Source organism: Papio anubis, chromosome 9 (genome assembly GCF_008728515.1).
Source record: "Papio anubis isolate 15944 chromosome 9, Panubis1.0, whole genome shotgun sequence".
Lineage (NCBI taxonomy): Eukaryota > Metazoa > Chordata > Mammalia > Primates > Cercopithecidae > Papio > Papio anubis.
Window position 1 is genome coordinate 76663567 of NC_044984.1, and position 21216 is coordinate 76684782.

The 21216-nt window shown below is 39.2% G+C and overlaps 1 protein-coding gene across 5 annotated transcripts in view; it reads left to right on the top strand.

Annotated features, from left to right (window-relative positions):
• Positions 1-1207: 1207 nt before the first annotated feature.
• METTL25 (methyltransferase like 25) overlaps positions 1208-21216 on the top strand; it is a 119551-nt gene continuing 99542 nt past the window's right edge. For all 5 annotated transcript variants that reach the window (XR_004176135.1, XM_031650642.1, XM_031650639.1 and 2 more), the window contains exon 1: positions 1208-1839. Coding sequence is in view for 4 of the 5 variants with exons in the window: in XM_031650642.1 (XP_031506502.1) it covers positions 1269-1839 (571 nt within the window). In the remaining variant the exon portion in view is untranslated. The remainder of the gene's footprint in view (positions 1840-21216) is intronic.

Below are 21216 nucleotides of genomic sequence, written 5' to 3' on the forward strand. Positions count from 1 at the left end.
GTTTTACTACATTGTTCCTCTGGCTGAGGCAGGTCAAAGCTACACTGATCTTCAAAGCAAGCCTGGTCAATGCTACACTGTTCTTCAAGCAAAGGCTGGTGAACTTGTTCTGACAAAAGATGGTCAACTTTTCTTGGTTGCTTCCTAAGTCTTTCCTCTTCAGCTAAATAGAGATGTTTCAGATTATCTGGGTATCGATCTGTGAATTGAGATTCCAGTGACGTTTTAACCTTCTTTTCCTTCCGCAGCAATTTCTTGTAACTTTGCTGTATTCTCAGTTTTCTTCGAAAGGCAAAGCCTTGTCCTACATTGAGGAATATCATCGAAAATTACTTTCAGAGAAAAGAAGTTGTTGAGCAAAGAATGAAGCCGTTAATAACAAATGAAAATCTTTCTTTTTTACGTCATCACATTCAGATTCTAGCATTATGTTTTGCTTTAAAACATTATTTCAAGCAACAAATTTAAGCTGATGGATTGCACAGCAAGTTGGCCCTTTGCAAAAACATCAGGCCAACAGTCGTGCACAAATCCAAGTAAAAATCTCAAAGAAAAACTGACCAGTTCCGACGGTTGCACAAATTGAGTTTATAGTTGTATTCACAAAGCAAAACAAATTTCTTACTTCATCTAAAACACTTAATCTGGGCCTTCAATAAATACTTAAAAAATAGAAAAGAAAATGCCCCATCTAGTGTCTTATCTTGGACAAACTATTATGTACGTTTTCGAAAATATTTCAACACGAAAGAAAAAGACAGTGTATGCTTGTCTGAAAAGCTAGCAATTATCAGAAGACTGACTTTAACATTTATATATTCCAAGTGGGATCGGAGGGACCTTACAGACAGTAATACAAAAGGACAAACACAAATTAAAGCGAAGGTTGGAGGGCCTTGGGTATGGATTCGGAGCAGTATGTTTCTGCCCTTTACCTTACTACATGCGCAAAAGTTCACAGGGCCATAGACTCTGCTCAGTTTCTCCGGAAAAAAGGTCTGATGAAATACAGGGTTACGTCAGGAAAGACGTTTAAATAATTTAAGTTAGCAACACTGCTCCGTCTTCCTATCTAGAGCTCTGCGAAGCTCACAGCTTCAGCAGGCTCAGGAATGATTTCCCCTGCTCAAAGTAGGACCGGGTCTGGTTCCTAAATCCTTCTTCCAAGCTGCAGGGGGTCTTGTATTTTAAGACTTAGCAAGCTCGAGGACCGGTAAACGGTGGCCTTCTTACATACCCTCGCGAACGCTCCCCACGAAGGCTTGCGGATGGTTAGGCCGCCATGTCTTCTGTTTCACATTCTTATTCCTGGACTCGACCGCGGAAACCCCTTCACCACGCGCCTCAAAACCATCGGGCAGCCACTTCGCTGCCCGCCTCACCGGCGCCATTGCAGCCCACCACACGCGTCACCAGACCACCACAACGGACGCCCACAAAATACGTCACCAAGCCGAAGCAATCAATCGCTCAGAAGGAACCTGGCTCGGAGGTCTACTGAGCCTGCCTGTACTAATTTGGGCCGAGTTGGCGACTCACGGCCATGTTTGCGCCACCTACAGCCTGGGAGGGTGAGCGTCATGGCGGCTTCTTGCCCTCTCCCGGTGACCCCGGACCTGCCCACGCTGCGTGCCAAGTTGCAGGGACTTCTGCAGTTCCTGAGGGATGCCTTGTCCATTTCCAATGCACATACTGTGGATTTCTACACAGAATCCGTGTGGGAGGAGCTGGTCGACTTGACCCCGGAGACGGTGCTGACTGCACTGAGGAAGTCAGCGTCGGAGGCGGAGGCCCGGCCCTCAGAGACGCGCCGCCTAGTGGAAGCAGAGGGGGAAGCAGGTGGGTGGTGGAGTAGGCGGGGCGGGGCGGGAAGGGAGGCGGAGGAGAAGGGCGGGAAGGGAAGTGGCTAGAGAGGCCTAGCCGGCAAAGCGAGCCACCTGGTGGAAGCCCGTAGAACCAGGCGCGACCGCGGCCGGGGGCGGGGCGGCCCTCAAGGAGGGGTCGGATTCGTTGAGGGGTGGGGCGGGGATGTTCTTTGGAATCATCAGGATCACTCTTTCTTTGGGTGCTTGTATATTTCCACAATATAAAGCAAGCAGGAAACAGGGCGGGGGAGTTCCTTCATCTAGTAATTCCATAATAATTGACGCGAGGGAAACTAGGGGAGCGGTGCTCTCACAGGTTTTACAAATTCGAGGTGGAATCTTCCAGCATGTGGTGGAAGATTACTCAACAGTTAATAAAGATAATTTCAAATGGTGGTAATGAAGTAGAAAATAAAAACAGTGTAATGTGGTAGGGATTGTGTAAGGAGGCTGCCCCAAGTTAGGAGGTCAGGAACATGAGAAGGCTTCAGCCTGCAGAGCTACAGGAAGGGGCTGTGGGCGGCGGAAACCGCAGGCTGCGCTTGGCTCTAGCCAGGTGAGGGTCTGCAGGTGCAGGACGGGAGGCAAGCAGAGGCCAGATGGCGCAGGCCTTTCTAGGCCTTGGAAGGATTTTGGATTTTAAGTGTGATGGGAAACCTTTGGGGTTATTTAGGGAACATAGTGACCTAATTCACATTTGAAAAGATAACTGTAAATTATTTGAATAATAGACTGGTGGGGCAAAAGCTTAAGCTGAGAGTCCAGTTAGGAGACTATCTCAGTAGTACAACAGATGATTGTATCTTGGACTAGGATGATATTCGACTATTCACTATTTCATTTAAAAACTATTTTAAAGTACCTAATGTGTGTCATGAATGTTTGTAGGCTCGAGGTATTCCTACTCTCAAGAAATGTAGATTATTCTAAGGCAAGCATATTTTGAAAGCAGAATGATGGACACCAACAGGCTCCTGGGATTTTTACTTTCCTTCTAGGCTTCCTAAACTTACCCTCACTAGTGAACTTTATTCACTAAGCATTCTCTGCATGCAAAGCATCACTAGAGGGACCTCTTATACTAGCACTTGGTAAATACTGTGTTTTTTTTGTTTTTTTTGTTGTTTTGTTTTTTTTTTCTAATGTCATTGTTATTGAAAAGTTAGGCACTTCTTCAATTTGATCTCATAATAAATGTATGACACTTATGATAACATGACAATTTTACTTAAACTCCAAAAGAGCAGAGTCTATGTCTGACTTGTCAATTGATGTATTCCCAGCACTTGGTAAAATACTTGGCATACCTTAGATACCGGATGACTGAAACAGATTTCCACTAGGGACTCACAAGGCGTATGATCTTCTGCTAATATTGTATGAGGAGTTACAAGTAAACATAATTCCCAGAGCTGCATGCACAGTTTGGAAAAGCACACTAACAGGTGTTCAGCACAATCATTTGGTGTTTTATGGAAGAAATTTGTTTGTAAAAGTCCTCAGTGTATGCATTTCAGTACGTTTCATGTGCCAGGTGATCTTGTCTGGTTAGAGTCCTAACAGTTTCTTCTTTGTTGTTCATATAAAAAAGAACTAGAATAAAAAATTTAATTCTCCAAAATAAAAAGGAAATATGTTAGAAATAACTGTCTTTTCAGGGCATAAATTACGGCTTTCCAGACAGACTACCTGGGTTCAAATCTTGACCCCAACACTTATTAGCTGTGCTAACTTGGGCAATTTGCTTCAAGTCGTTTTGCGTTAGTTCCTCATCTGGAGAAAGGGGTAACTTTAGTACCTACCTGATGGGATACTGTGAAAGGTAATTCAGCTAATATATAGAAAGGGGTATATAGAACAGCAGATGCCCAGGGTGGAGCACGCTTGGTGCATTTTAAACACAGCAGAGCAGTCTTGGTGAGACTGGTGAGAGATGGCATTTGGAGGTGGCCCAGGACATCCTCACATAAAACTTGTAGGCTACACTCAGTACTTGGCTTTTATTCTGAGTGAAATGCAAAGCTCTGAGAATTTTGTGTGTTGATGTGATACAGGGTGATTTCTGTTTCAAAGTCTGGTTTCTGTGTGGAGAAGAGAAGGTAAGAAAGGTGAAGAAAGGTAAGGGAAGAAACAGGAATACAATATAAGAGGCTATTAAAATAGTCCAGGGATATTTCAAGGAACAGTAGCTTGAAGAAGTCAGATTCTCCTGCAAATAACAATGAGGAAAACTGGCCAGATTATTAAAAACAACTGTAAGATTCTGGGAAATGACCAAAGGCAGAAATATAAGAAGAGATTACTATTGAAAGACTGTTACTGATTGGGTAGGAAGTCAGAGTTTATGGCTTTCTCGCTAGGGATGCTCCTAGCCCCTGTAGATCTAACAGTGGAATACCACATCCTTACCAGGTCAAGGTGGTGATGGCAAAATTCAGAAATCAAAGCAGGTGCGGATTTAAGAGGTACATTCTGGAAACAGGAGAGATACAAAAAGTCTGAGATCTAAGATCTGAGTATGAACTCTGCCTGAATCCCTGAATGGTCTCTTATCTACACATGTCTGGGAGACCTAGAGATCCTAGCAGAAACACTGGCAAAAAACTTTTGAGAGACGGAGCTTCCCATGGCTAGAGATGTGCAAGTTTGCTGCACGTTCAACAGGTGTATTCCCTAAAGTACACACAACTTGGGTGGTAAATATCAGAAGCCTTATTGAATTCTTGTATGAAAGGGCAAAATTCAAGTTTGGCAGAGCAACTGGAAATTTAGACTAGGGAGTCTTCAAATTGTAAACAGAGGAACCACAGAAAGAGTGAGCCTCAAAATCTGACTAGAAAATCTACCCAAATCTTTATCTGACTGCTAAACTCTGCAGGCTCAGGTATACCAACAGACAGTGGGTAAATAAAAAGCAACTTAGCAGAGACATCAGCGGCTGCATTCTGAAGGGGGATAGTTTTCAGTTTGAGTCAAAGCAAGTTGACTTCCCACTATTAATAGAACAACCACCACCCCAAATCCTTAGGAAAACAAAATAGATTTACTACAATAAATTACCTGCCATTCCACTTTTCAACTAAAAACAAACTAAATGTGCTAAAAAAAAAAAAAAAAGGAAAATGTGACTCTAACTTAGGAAACTGATTCCAAGTAAGCCCTAATGCTGGATTTTAGTACCTATGATGAAAGAATTAAGGATAGTGTGACCCATATTTAGGAAAAAAAGAGTAAGTCAATAAGTGCTGATCTTAATTGGGCTAAGATGTTGGATTTCAGTGGCTGCTATAAATAAGTTCAAAGAGCTCAAAGTTTATGCCCCTTTGAAATTGAAAAATACACACTCACTGACACACAATTGTATTAATGTTATGTATTATCTATTGCTGCATAACAAGCGGCTGAAACATATACTATCTCATCAGTTTCTGTGGGCCAGGAATTCAGGAGCAGATTAACTGGGTGGATCTGGGTTGGGATCTTATGAGGTCACAGTCAAGATGCTGGCTGGGGTTATAATTGCTGAAGGCTTGATTGAGGCTGAAATATTTGCCTCTATGATTATCTCATTCACATAGATGGCCATAATATTTCATTCGCATAGGTGGCCATAATACCTCATTCACAGAGGTGGCTAGTTGGTGCAGGCTGTTGGCATGAGGTCTCCGTTTCATACCATGTGAACTTTTCCTATGGGGCTGCTTTTGTGGAAGCTTTTGTGTTTGCATGACATTCTGCTTTTGTCTGCACTCAGACATGATTATGAAGTTGACATGGTCACAAATCTTGTCTGATGTTGGTGTACTGAGAAATTGTTCATGTTTAGTAGGAGAAAGACTGTGGCCTACGTGTTAGTTCAAAGTCAGCTATGAGCTGACATCTGTCTGTTACATCTGGGTTTTTTTTCTTCCCTTTTTTAAAAGTGGGGATAATATTACCTACCTTGTAGGACAGCAAAGATTAAAGATGATGTGTACATAGCACCTAGCATAGAACTGAGAATATAGCATGGGTTTAATAAATTGTGGCTAATAAATGGTTATGATAATTGTGGTGATGATGATGATTGCTAGTGATGGTATAATTAGGTCTTTACTTGGAAGAAATAAATTGTCAAGAGCTCCTGGAAGTTTGTGTTCTAAACAAATATATTTTTTGCCATATTAACAAATAACATACTATTGTTATTGTCTGTTGACTTGTCTGTATCTGCAACTAAATTATAAACTATCAAAAAACAAATGTACCATGTTTGTCTTTTTCACTATTTTCAGCATCATAAAGTTTCTGTTTATAGCTGAGTAAATTAAATGATTCTTACATTAAAATTATTTAAATTGACAAATAAAAATTATGTATGTTTATTATGTACAACATCATGTTTAAATAATTCTTGAAGAAAGAATGAAGTTGAACATAGATCTAATAAAGAGTCTTATTGAAGGCACTCCTTGCACATGTCTAGTACTCAACTAGACATGTATTATTTCTGGTTCATCCCTAAGTTATATTTATTATCATTGTGTATGATAAATATTAGTTATATGATGCAACTAATAGATTTTTAAATTTATTTGAAGAGACGCAAATCAATAACTGTTCTTTCCCTATTTGGAAATACAGTACATTCAGTACATTACAGATTACAATAAAATACCCTGGGAATTTGGAGATAAAATCAGAACAAGTGACACTTCACGTTAAAATGTCTAAAAGTTAGTATATAATGTAGATGAGATTAACCATCTGCAGCAAAAAAGCCAGTAGAGATAGCTTCTAAATATTTTGCTGATATAGGATAAATATGACCTATATCTTATTTTGGAAATTAAGATTTCGTTATAACTCCTTCAAGGAAACCAGACTGTGTCCTTAGGCAGTAATGACTGCATGTGTAAATCTGTAACATTCTCAGCAGAATCATCATTGATCTTCAGAAATTAATTGTTTAATGGAATCTAGAAAATTCTTCTGAAAAGCAAGAGGGGACAGATAGTCTAAGTCAGGATAGCCAAAATATTTTATGAAACAGAATCTAGATCAATACAACGGAAGCAACTTAAGCAGCTTACTTAGCTTGCTGAAAATTTTAAGAATATCTGGCCTCATTTGTTCTCCTTGTAATTCTAAAATTAGGAGACTGTCCTAACAAATGAGTGTTACAAATTATTGTTATAGGTATATTTCTCAATGGAAATTAATAAATTTGTATTTCAAAGTCAGTATCTTACAATGTTATTTATAATTAGCTGTGGAAAGCCTAATGAGCTCTCAGGAATTCCAGTTTCTGTGCCTGCCAAAACACAGGGATCCTCTAAGGCACTGAGCCTCCAGGGACTCTCTCTTGACTTTTCTTTCAGCTTCTTGAGGCCATATGCTGCTTCTCCTGTTTCATATTATTACTCAAATGATCCTACGATGATTGGGTGCTCAGTAAATGTCTATAGAATCAGTTCCTTTTGGTGATTATCTGGTATAATTATTTTACTACCACTTTAATTGAACAACACAGAAAGTGTATGTCCATGATAGATTATTCTTTTATCAAGCTTGTCTTTTTTTTTTTTTTTTTTGCATCTTAATAGGTTAAATTTTTTCTTGGCCATCCTGTTTTTAGTGTTGGTGGTGGTAGTAATTTGAATGTATTGAAATTGCACTCATATTTAATTTGAAACACATTAAGGCAGAAAGCATGTTGTTGGAAACAGAAAGTGAGAGAACAATGGAGAAATAATTACTGTGTTCTGTTTTACTCTGCTGTATGTAACTTTTATTCATTCACTTATGTATTTTTCTGAATTCTGTTTTTTCCTTTTCAGTTTTTGTGAGTCATTTTAGATTTCAAGTGTAAAAATAATATTACGTTATAACAAGATAGTGGCCAGCGTCAGCCCCATTCCTGGGGAACTTCGTAATCATAAGTAAAAGAGAGCTGCAATGCAAACAAATCTTCGAGAACCAAGGACAGTTTTTCTTTTTATCTCTTTGATGTATAGAAAGTGTTTTCAGATTTTCCTTTTATTTATAAAACTATTTAGAACTTAAATTTATATTCTAATTTTAATGGTATCTCCTCCACTACTTCCCCCTTTCCCCATATCTTCAATTATTAGAAGTTCAGTAAAACAGAGTTCGTGGAGATTCCTTTCATCTGTTGCATTTTTCCTCATTCTACTTATACTGTTTTCCTGTGTTTAGCCAATCATCATATATTTGGTTGCCTCTGTTAGTTTAGATTTTTAAAATTTTATATCAAATCATTAAACTTTCCTTGTAAGTTTATAGTTATGGTTACCTGTTATCATCATTTATCATAATTTAAATTCTTTCTTTGGTTTTAAAAAAAACTTGCCTACATGACTTCATGTCTTCTGGAGTCTGTATTTATTCATTACCTCAGTGGTTTAAGCATTCCTTCTATAAAAAACATTATTATTCTTCCTGTTACCTAAGTTCATAATCCGCCAATTCCTCTTCCTCCATTACTCTTACATTTGCTATTTTTTATTCCCATAGAAAATAGTTCAATGTCACTTCTCCTTTTTAAATCTTGCAACAGAATTTTTGTAATAACTTTCAACCTGATGTTCTTGCCTTTAGACTATATTTCATTTGTGTTGCCACTCAGTGACTTTCAGATTTATTGTCCAAAATCATAGTTCTGATCTTGTCATTCTTCCACTCAAAACCCATCAGTAGTTCTTCATTACCTACACAATAAAGTTCTTCACCTTTGGCCTTATCTTGTATCTGCTCTTCAGCTGAAACTTGGCTACTAATATAAACAAATCGGAGACAGGATGGAAAGAATATGGATTTTAGTGCCAGTCACACATAGTTTTGAATCCTGGCTCTGATGCTTTAGTGCTGCATAATCTTGTGCAATTTAGTTAAGCTTTTGCAGCTCAATTTCCTCTTTTGAAAAATGGGAATCCTAATTCTTGTCTGAAAGGTCTCCATAAAAGTAAATGAGATATATGTTAAAATGTAGCATACAAATGAGTAGTCATCTAATAAAAAATAGCCACCTTCTTCCTACTCTGATTCCCTCAGATGGAGGCAGATTAGATGCAGAGTCAGAAGACCTGATTCTAATCCATCTCTAACTCTGATTAACTGTGTTATCTCGCACAGGACATTTAACTGTAGGGCTCAATTTTCTCATCCAAGAAGTAACTGCATAAGTTGTTCACCTATGGCAGAGGTAGAAAAATAGCCACTGCCTGACTCATGTGGCTTAGAAACACCTCTCATTTAACCAATATGGTGCCTACATTTTTTTTTTAGTCTACATTTCAAGATTGACAGAGTTCAGATTTAACACACACACATACACACAGACACACAGCCCTGGAATTGTAGCTTCTGTGGAAAAATTTAGATCTGGCCATTTTGTTGCATATCTCTCCGTGGCAGCCAGCTTCCTTTTGGGGGTATATCCGTTCCCTCTAGCTAGCTTCATGAATAGAAGTAATCATCCTGGCCCCCAAAAGTACCATAGGTTCAGCTCTTGGGTTGCAGGCTCCAATCAATTCCCTCGTACCCCCTGAAAATGAATTCAGGAATATGTTTCACCTTCTCAAACGAGACTGATAACTAAAAATAGTTGTAAGTCAATTGAGTAAAAGATACCTAGGGTTTCTTCCAGTTCTCAAATCCTAGGGAAATAAAATTATTTAAATATTTTATCTTCAGACCTTATTAGTCCCTGTTATTAACACCATGGTCATGTTGAAGGACTGGGTCAATCTGGATCTTGAAATGAAAAAGTCTATATAACCAGTCATTAGTGGGTCACCTAGATAATAAGTGATTCAACTTCCTACATGATCTGGCCCCCGAAATTAACTTTGATTATGAAGATGGCTGAAATAATTTGATGTTCTTAATTTTTAAGATATATCTTCAGCCAAAGCAGGAGGGAGGAGGTGTGAGGAAATGGTTTAGTATTATCAATACTTCTCTTGGAATTTTCCCTCTGTCCTTAAACTGTATACTTTAGCTGCCTTGTTCTCTGAATGTACCACGCATTTTTTGTCTAATTTTGTTCATGCTATCCTGTTTGCTTAAGAGCTTCCTACTCCCATTTATATAATAAATTTTCATTTATTTCACATCTTCTTTCAAAGCCGAGGTCAGATGACACTAAATTAGTAATGAAACTACTCATTGTATTTTATTCATATTTTCATTAGAACACTCAGTTCACTGTGTTATGGTGATTTGTTTTCTTTAACTCTCCAGTTTTCTTTAACTCTCCAGTGTGTCCTGGTGTGTAGAACATAGTAAGTGACACATAGTGGCACAAATTCAGTGTTTTGTGTCCTGAATTATTTGTTCCTCCCAGTGGGTTCTTGGTCTTGCTGACTTCAAGAATGAAGCCATGGACCTTTGTGGTGAGTGTTACAGCTCTTAAAGATGTCGTAGTTTGTTCCTTCAGATTTGTCCAGAGTTCCTTTTGGTGGGTTCGTGGTCTTGCTGACTTCAAGAATGAAGCCGCGGACCTTCGCAGCGAGTGTTACAACTCTTAAAGGTGGTGCGGACCCAAAGAGTGAGCAGCATCAAGATTTATTGTGAAGAGCAAAGGAACAAAGCTTCCACAGCATGGAAGAGGACCTGAGTGGGTTGCTCCTGCTGGCTGGGGTGGCCAGCTTTTATTTCCTTATTTGGCCCGCCCACATCCTGCTGATTGGTCCATTTTACAGAGTGCTGATTGGTGCGTTTACAATCCTTTAGCTAGAGACAGAGTGCTGATTGGGGCATTTTTACAGATTGCTGATTGGTAAATTTACAGTCCTTTAGCCAGACACAGAGTGCTGATTGATGCATTTATAATCTAGCTAGACAGAAAAGTTCTCCAAGTCCCCACCTGACCCAGAAGCCCAGCTGGCTTCACCTCTCAATCCCCCCTCTAAACCGGACACCCCAACTGCTGTTGGGAATTGGGTGATGACTGCTCTAGCTACTTCCTGCTGGATAGGAGCAAAGAAGGGGCCCTGCAGTTGTAGTGTCCTCCAGAGGGAACTCTTTAGGCCAGTGAAAGGGCTAGCGGGTCAGTCCAGGGGTCCTCGGTAGAAATTGTTAGTTGAGCTCCTTTGGGGTTCCATTTGTAAGACCATCTGTAGCTTGATGGCCTCAATCCTAGAGGAAACAGATTTAAAAAGGAGTTTAAAATGCAGGGCATGAAGGCGAGTAATAGAAAGATGGCTGCCATGGGACCTAGAAAGGGGAGAGGTCATGTCACCCAACTCCAGAGATTGGTGTAAGAGTTTGAAAGGTGGTGTCTGATTTCAGAAGCCTTTTCCTGTAAATGCTGGGCAGCATCTCATACCATCCCTGATTGGTTAGTGTAAAAAGAGTACTCTTCCCCTAAGAAGGTGCAGAATCCTCCTTTCTCAGCAGTGAGGAGGTCTAGGCCTCAGCGATTTTGGAGAATCACTGCTACCAAAGAGTCTATTTGGGATTGTAAAGAGAAGACTTTCAATTATCAATTATAGATTTTACATTTACCATGACTTTTAAAGCAATAGGGTATAGTGTTTTTTCTTTACTACTTCTATCTCTTTCTCTTTTTGACTCCTTCTTTGTCTCTCTCTTTCTCTCTCTCTCTCTGACTCCCTCTTTGTCTCTGTCTCTTCCTCTCTCTCTCTGACTTTCTGTCTTTTTCTCTCTTTCCTTTTTGCTGGTCTTTCCCTGCCTCTGCCAGCTGCTTATGCTGCTGTTCTCCCCTCTCCTTCCCCTTTTTGATGACTTCAGCGGTATAAGACTGCCATCTCCTTGGGTTTTTGCACTGTGGGCAATAATATCATGATTTCCTTGTGGTATTTAATGGGTGTTCCCCAGAGATTAGGAACTCCCTTTCTTTCCATATTGCAACATGGGCAGGTAGGATTAGATAAGCATACTTACCTTCTGTAGCAAAGTCTTCCAATTACAACTGAGGAGGTGGGAGAAATACCTGGTTACAGGCTGTCCCAGGATTCCTCAGATGGTAACGGACCTTGAGGACAGTCGTCTGGGACAGGAGATTAACACTGAGAAGGCTGCGCCAGTGTCCAGGAGGAAGTCAATTTCCTGGCCCTCAATGGTTAAATGAACCCGAGACTCAGTAAGTGTGATGACATGAGCTGGTGCTTGCCCTGGGCACCCTCAGTTCTGTTGTTAGATCATCTGGTTGGGGACTTCTGGCCCAGAGAATCTTTGCCCTCTTAGCCAATGCGCCTTCTAGTGATTGCCTTGGCATAGTGGACATGGACGAGGGGGCGGCTTGTTTCTCATTGGACAATCTTTTTTTAAAGTGTCTTTGTAAACCACACTGATAACAAGCCGTACCGGGTGATTGGCCTGCTCCATTTTCTGTCCTCCCTGAACCACCAAGGTTTGTTTGTCTGAGGGCCGTGACTAAGGCTATGGCCTTTCTCTGATCTCACTTTTCCTTTTCAGCCTATTCCTCTTGGTGCCTATTATAGAACACCGAGATTGCCAGGTTTAATAATGTCTCTAGATTTTGTTCAGGGCCCAGGGCTCACTTTTGGAGCTTTCTCCTGATATCCGCAGCTGATTGGGTAATAAACTTATCTTTTAGGATCAATTGACCCTCGAGTGAGTCAGGTGACAGGGGAATATATTTTCTTAAGGCCTCCTGTAGCCACTCGAGGAAGGCAGAAGGATTTTCTTCCTTTCCCTGAGTTATGGTGGACATCGTTGAATAATTCATGAGCTGTTTCCTAATTCTCCTTAGTCCTTCTAGAACACAGGTCAGCAGATGTTTACGACTCCATTTCCCATGATCTGAGTCTAGATTCCAGTGGAGATCCATACTGGCGACAGCTTGCTGACCAGTAGGAAATTTGTCCCTTTCTTCAGCTGTCATTCTATCATTTGCTTGACTAAAATACCAGGTATTTCCAAACTCTCAGGCTGCAGCTAAAGCTGCATTCTTTTCATTAAAGGCCAGGGTTTGATCTAACAATAGCATGACATCTCTCCAAGTGAGATCGAAGGTTTGCCTTAGACCATGTAGGACATCTATATACCTATCAGGATAATCTGAAAGCTTCCCCAGGTCTGCCTTGATCTGCTTTAAATCAGAGAGGGAGAAGGCGACATGTACCTGAGTTGGGCCAAATTCTCTTCCCCATACAGCTTGAAGGTGTCATAACCTATAGCCCGGGAGGTTTTTGTGGTCCTTTGGAGAGTTCTTTGCTGTTTCCTTCTGGGCGGGGGAGGTTAAAGGAGGCTTATCATTAATAGGAAGGGGAGCTATAGGGAGGCTAGGATATGGGGGTAAGCTGAGAGGTTCTCCTGTGGGATGTAAATTGCAAGCTTTGCATAGTTGTGTATTCTCCTTCAATGAAGAGAGAGATTGGACCTAAGGTATTTCACTCCATTTGCCTTCCCTTTTACAGAAAAGGTCAAGCTGCAGGATAGTATTATAATTTATACTTCCCTCAAGTGGCCATTTTTCCCAGAGAGAGAATATTGGGGCCAGGCCATAGTGCAGAAAAAAAAAATGAGACACTTCTTTTTCAGGGTTTTGTGGGTCAAATTGGTCCAGATGGCTTAGGATGCATTTCAAAGGTGAGCCTGTTGGTGCCTGAGTGTTTCCCATTTGAAAGACAAAACCGCTTGCAATTTTGGTTTGTTTGTTTCTCCCCCACCCAAGAACCCAAAATGGTCCCTGGACCCTGCTGATCGGAATAGTTGCACTCACTGATGCAGCAGAAATATCTCTTGCCCAAGAACCTGCAACAGTCCCTGGACACTGCTGATGGGAATAGTTGCGGTCACCAATGCAGCAGCAGAAACACTAGTTTCCCTCCTAGACCACAAGGAGGACCGAGGAAGGTCAGATTTAGTGGCCCTTACCAACGCATTCTCGAAAACCTGCACCCTTGCTTGTCCTCCTGGAACACAAAGAGTACTGAGAAAAATCGGATTTAGTGGCCCTTACCGATGCAGTCTCAAAAACCTGTTAGAGTTCTAAGCATTCTCCTGTTAGTATTGGGACCTTACCACTGTCCTATAAAGATGTTATGCCCCAAAAACAAAGTGGAGGGCCATAACCTGAGGGAGGGAAGGGATCTCCAGGGTTGGAAGAGTCACACCTTTTGTCCTCACTTGAATAGGAAGGATATCATTTTTGAAGCTCCCCATATCCTAGCTTCAGGAATGGCTTTTGTTAGGCCTGTTTGTCTGAGGAGGGATCCTAAAATTCCAGATAGTCCCTGCTACAAAGGGGCTTTGGGCAAAAATTATGTCTTTCTGAATGGTGAGCCCAGATGCCCAAAGAAGGAAATAGAGTCCTGGAATTTATACTAGAAATCATTCTTATAGGAGAAACTAGAAGAGCACCAGGGAGTGGTTTTTAGAAGCGGGACTATCCTTGGAGAAGAGAGGCGAGAGGATGTTTGTCTGATAGGCATTAGGACCCAGGAGGCAAGAGTCAAGATAGATAGGATAGATGAATGAGTCTCGCTTGGGCGACATAACATTGAGAGCTCTGCTCATGGCCGCAGGGGCAACCAGTTGTCGGGATCCCGGAGCTGAATGACTTTCCTCTTTGTCGATCCTCGGCTCAACCCAGAAGTACAGGAAAAGCGGAAGCTGGTTCCAGGCAAACTGGTACTCCCAACTCTGAAGAGTTGGGGGTTGTTAGAGATTCCTTTACCAGAAAGCCTGACCACCATGTCTTTAGTCCAGCAGCCACTCACACTAGTCTCTTTTAACTGGCCGACAGGTGCCCAGTATTTAGCCCCCAAATTCTAAGGAAAAACAGGACAGAATAGCAAGCAAAAGGGGTCCAATGGTACTCACCGCTTGGTGATAGTCCCTTTGTGCCAAAATGTGTCCGGAATTGTTTGTTCCTCCCGGTGGGTTCTTGGTCTCGCTGACTTCAAGAATGAAGCCGCGGACCTTTGTGGTGAGTGTTACAGATGGTGTGTCCAGAGTTTGTTCCTTCAGATGTGTCCAGAGTTTATTCCTTCTGGTGGGTTCATGGTCTTGCTGACTTCAAGAATGAAGCTGTGGACCTTCGTGGGGAATGTTACAGCTCTTGAAGGTGGTGCGGACCCAAAGAGTGAGCAGCATCAAGATTTACTGTGAAGAGTGAAAGAACAAAGCTTCCACAGTGTGGAAGGGGACCCAAGCGAGTTGCCACTGTTGGCTGGAGTGGCCAGCTTTTATTCATTATTTGGCCCCACCCATGTCCTGCCGATTGGTCCATTTTACAGAGCACTGATTGGTCCATTTTACAGAGTGCTGATTGGTGCGTTTACAATCCTTTAGCTAGACACAGAGTGCTGATTGGTGTGTTTTTACAGAGTGCTGATTGGTGCATTTATAATCCTCTAGCTAGACAGAAAAGTTCTCCAAGTCCCCGCCTGACCCAGAAGCCCAGCTGACTTCACCTCTCAGTTTGCTGAATTTAATATGGTTACACTGAGAGTAGGTGGGCATTCCAAGTGTATAGAACAGTGTAAGCAAAAGATTGAAGCTAGAAAATTATAAAACATATTTCAGAACAGTTATAGAACATGGAGCAAAGTATTAATATATTTTTAAGTAGCTAAAAATAAGGTCAGAGAAAAATATTGCAGATAAGTTTTGGAGGCTAGGCTGTTAAACGGTTTGAAATCATCCTTCCATGGGGACAATGATAGTAGTCTAGAGATGAAGGATGTGTGCTGAGACAAAGTGATGGCAGTAGAATAGAAAGAAAGCAATAGTTTTGAAAGATGCTGTACAGAGAAAGTTGGTAGTTCTTGGTGACTGATTTATATAAAGTTTAGAGAAAAGGAAGAATCAAAGCTAAATTCATGAGGGTGGAGCCCTCATGAATGAGATTAGTGCCCATATAAAAGAGGTACAAGGAAGCTGACCACCCCTGCTGCATGTGAAGATATAGCAAAGGGCACCATCTTGGAAGCAGAGAGCAACCCTCACTATACACCAACTATGCTGGCAATTGGTTTGATCTTGGACTTCCCAGCCTCTAGAACTGGGAGGAAAAAAAATATGTTCTTTATAAATTACCCAGTCTCAAGTATTTTGTTATAGCAGAAAAGGGTTGAAACAGTTGTATTTGAGGTCTTCCATGTAGAGATATTTAAGAAGTCCCATTCAGTGCCTCCCAATCCCTCACCTACTTCCTTCAGTTTTTAGAAATTATTGAGGTATTTCAAGTGTAAACTATCACTACTCTGGGCAGTAGGCTGAATTAGTGAGGTCCAGAAGTGATTGAAATGAATTTAAACCTACTGATGTTTGAGAAGAAGGAATAGGCAACCTTTGAGCATCTCTTTTATGACCTTTATAAAGAGGATTATCAGTATTCGTCAATACTGTGGTCATTAATGGAATTAAGAATAGATCAGTGTAATTTATCCCTTACGACCTCAGAATGCCTTGTTACCCTTATATCCCAATTTAGGTTTGCAAAAATTACTTAGCATTGTATCAGTATAACATTGTAGTGTGACCAATACAACAGGTATAATCTCTGCCTTCAAAAATGTACTTCTCAATAAGGAAGATAACAGATATCAATAATTGTAGTACAAAACAAAATGGAAGATGAATGGATTATACCTTTCTAAGTAGAATTTTATTCAGTTTCTTCCCATTTAATGTGGTCTGAGAATTATACTTTTTCTAGATTAAGTAATATTTGAAAGTTCATGCTCTGAGCATTGCCCAAGAAATGTTTTTCAATCTTTATATTTTTTAAATTATTGAATTTCCAACTACGTGATAGTACGTTTATCAAAAACTAGTAGATTTCATTGTCCAGATAAGTTTTTCAACCCATAAACTACAAGTTTTTAAACTCATACGTTCATCCCTCTTTTTCAACATTTTTTATCTTCTAAATTAAAAACATGTACATCTCTCATTGTATTGCTTTCCTGAGTTAGTTTTGATACTTCTCTGCAAGAAATTCTAGTCCCCCTGCTTCTGCAAGTCAAGCTGTTCTTCATTTGTAATTTTATTCTTCTCCATGTGTTTCTTAAAAATTTCAATGCCATTTTATTGGGAACTGAAGTAATCTTCTCTGACAATTATTTTTAATTTAAATCATAACAATATTTTTATAATTTATTCAAAGTTTCACCACAAATGGCTCTATCTTTGACAACAGTTATTTCTCAAAATTTATCTTCGTTTACTATCTTTGTATCTATTGACTATAAAAACATTATCAAACACAGTGAACCTATCCTTTTGTCTGGAACACTTTCATTTATAAACTTTTAATACTGCTTAATACTTTATCATATTTCCTGCAAAAGACAAATGTGGAAGCATAATTTTATTGTTAAATTATCTTTAAATAATTACTTTTTGGAGGGGGAGAGTCATTTTTAATCTTCTTTGCAAACTTTAATGTAAGAGTCATTTTTAATCTTCTTTGCAAACTTTAATATTATAATTTATTGGCCGAGTGCTGTGGCCCACGCCTGTAATCCCAGCACTTTGGGAGGCCGAGGTGGGCAGATCATGAGATCAGGAGTTTGAGATCAGCCTGCCCAGTGTGGCGAAACCCTGTCTCTACTAAAAATACAAAAATTAGCCGGGCGTGGTGACCGACACCTGTAATCCCAGCTACTTGAGAGGCTGAGGCAGGAGAATCTCTTGAACCTGGGAGGAGGAGGTTGCACTGAGTCGAGATCATGCCATTGCACTGCAGCCTGGGCGACAAGAGCAAGACTCTTTCTCAAAAAAAAAAAAAAAAAAAAAAAAGAAAGAAAGAGAAAATATTGTAATTTATTTCTACTTTTATTTGTTTTCAGTCTTTTTTTCTGTTCATCTAGTATATGAATTTAAAAAAAATTTAGTCAAAAACGTAAATATCTCATGTGGCTGATTCTTCTCTGGATCAAGTGGTTGCATGCATCACCTAGCATATCTCCAGGATTATGCAAAAAGACAATAAACTTGCCTTTATTGTAGATTTAAACCTGGATCATGCAAATTTGTTATAGTCATTTACTGTTATTAACATATTTTGTCAAATGGAATACGCTGACCTGTATGTTTGGCATCTTAAATTATTTCTAGTTTTTTGTTAGCTGGGTGTTATCTAAAACACTCAGCTTAGTAATTAAAATTGTGAAGAATGAAAGAGGGTCTGTTTAAGAATGAAAATACTGGAGAGTAATGTTTAGTTTTTTTAAAGTTAGACTAATTTTAGAAATATGAAATTTATTCTACCAGTGAAAAAAGAATAATCCCTGATTGTTTAGGAAGTGAAAAACTACTTAGTTTTTCTGCTTTGAATATTTAAAATAATCTCTAGAATCAAGAGGCAAAACAGTTAATTGATTGTTTATCGTAATTTAACATTGTGTAACATGAAAGGTAAGGAAACTGTGAAAGATAGCAATGTTAGTATCTTAGGTCACAAATCCCATTTAATAGCTAATTTAAATGAATGCTATAGAACCTCTGCCTCAAAAAAGGCTTAAGTATGCACAAATATTCGCAAAACTTTACATACAGTTTTAGGTGAATCATAGCCCTCGTAAACTCTTAGACATCAGGATAAGAACTGCTGGTTGAAAACATTATTCGTATTACAAATTGTTTGAATTCATCTTGATTTAGATCAACACTTGTGCTGCCTCTTTATTTTTTTTTCTTGTAACTTCTGATTTCTTGTTAAGAAATATTCCATTTTCAAACATTTATTTAACTAATTTTTATCAAGTGCCGAAAACTGTTCTTTCTCCTGAGTAAACACTGCATTTCAGGTTCAACCACAGAGTATCAGACCAGTGTCTCTAGGCTGATACCAATGACAGTCACTGAAGCTTAATTCTTCCCTTTTACATAATGATTGCAATCAAATGGGTAATTTAAATTTAACATTTAGGTTGGGTACTTTACTTGTTTATTTTCTGTACAGCGATTACCTTGAATAATGGCCTGTAAAGAATAAAATTCACCTAACTTTTATGAACTATACACATCATTACAAAAACTAAGGAAGTAGTAAAGAACAAGATGGTGGAGATAGGGTAGGAGCTAGATAGAAAAAAAGTATGTATTTACTGCAAAGATCTTTTGCTTATTCCTTTTACTTGGCAAATGATTATAATTTAGTTCAGTTGAGAGAGTAGAATAAACACATCTATTTTGCATTAATGTTGAAATGGAACTTAGAATAAGAATAGAAGATGAAACTGAACTCAAATTAATGAAATGCACAATGGGAAAGAAAATACATTATTAAGAGAGGGGTATGACTTAATTCTACTCCCTCAAAATCCCTTATTAGTAATTCAGTTATGTTTAAATTTACAGTTTACCTGAGACAAAGAGTCCTTCATGTGCCTTGTCTCAATAATAAACAAACTGGCCAGGTGCAGTAGCTCACACTTATAATTCCAGAATTTGGGAAGGCTGAGGTGGGAGGATTGCTTGAGCCCAGGAGTTTGAGACCAGCCTAAGTAACATAGTGAGACCCTGTCTCTAGAAAAAATAAATTTAAAAAATTAGCTGGGCACAGTGGTGCATGCCCTTATCCAGCTACTTGGGAGGCTGAGGTGAGAGGATTGCTTGAGCCCCAGAGATCAAGGCTGCAGTGAGCTATTATCACACTGCTACACTCTAGCCTGGGCGACAGAGTGAGACCTTTTCTCAAACGATAAAAACAACAACAATAATAAACAAATTTACAAGTCTTTATTATTTTTGGAAGCCCAAAAGTCTAGGCCCAGATCAAGATATAAAGAGAGGTATTGGTCTTCTCTGTAAATGGACAGTGGCAGTGGCAGTGACTAAGGTAGTGATATTTTCAGGTGCTGTGGGGCAGTGGAGCCTACAGTGGTGTTCAGAAATGACAACCTCAGTAAAAAATGATGTATCTTTGGTCAGAAAAAGAGAAGAACGGAGATTGATATCAATTCAGAGCATTTACTGCACTGAAATAAATACATTTTGTAATATACTTTGCATCGCTTTTTAGCATTTTACAATTTGGAATTTATTTTGTATTTTGCTAACAATTATATTTGATTTATCAAATTTGAATTATTATTCAGAAAATATTTATACATATTTAATTTATTCTTAAATGCTTCTCATTTTAAATGAAGTTTAACATTTATTGGATTTCTGGGAATTTAGTATCTCTTGTTTTTTGTTATTTTTTGAAACAGTTTGAGATTATGGGAAATTAAAACATTCTGGTGAAGCAAACTTGAAACTTTATTCCAGGTATTTAAGGCATTGCTGAGATTGTGTCTACCATATTTCACATCAAATTTAGTAAGAAGTATCATTAATACTAAAACTCTCTCCTGCACTTGAAAGTTGATCCTAGGACATGATGCCCAGTGCTAACCAGTGGGTTAGCAGACAATGAGTAATTCTTGCTTTCATCCTACCTAGAGTGTAGTACTCAGCATTAACTATTGGACCTCCATGTTGGTTCTCAAGGTGCAGTTCATCCATCCTTAGTCATGCCTTCATTCTACAGATGGAGATCTTGCACTCAGGTTTCAGAGCCCAAATCTCCTTTCTCCCAGCAGGTCCCACATTTAAAAGCTAAGTGTGCATATTGATCTTTCTCTCAATTTCTTCTCTAGTAGCCTATAAGATGTTCTGGCCTTAAATATTTGAGGTTTTAAAAATTCTGTATTCCAATAAATTTGGAAAATTGATCCAAGTGTTGAGACACTCATTAACTTAATTTGGACTTAATGGTTTGAGGGTTGCCTATTTATGGTCTAGGCTGTGTGTTAGGAATATATATTAAAATATAGTTAATTATTCTCCTCTACATTTCCATGGTGTTGTCATCATTATTTCCCACTTATGAGTGAGAACGTTTGGTATTTGTTTTTCTGTTCTTGCATTAGTTTGCTAAGGAAAATGACCTCCAGCTCCATCCATGTCCCTGCAAAGGATATGACCTCGTTATTTTTTATGGTTGCATAGTATTCCATGGTGTATGTAATCTGTACAATAAACCCCCATGACACAAGTTTATGTATGTAACAAACCTGCACATGTATCCCGACCTTAAAAGTTTATTTTTTTATATATATAGTTAAGTACATAATTGTATATGTGTATATGAATGTACATGTATATACGTGTATATATGTATTTGTTTATGTGTGTGAATTACATAAAACAACCCTTTAAAATAGATTTTATTCCCCATTTTATAGTTGAAGAAATTGAGTCTTAGAGCAGGTAAATAAATTGCTCGTGGCCACAGGAATAGACATTCTGAGAACCAGAATTCAAACCCTAGTTCTTCCTCATTCATTCACTGAATACCTTCTATGTGCTGTACAGTATTCTAGGTTCTGAGGATACAGCTGTGCATAAAAATTCTTGT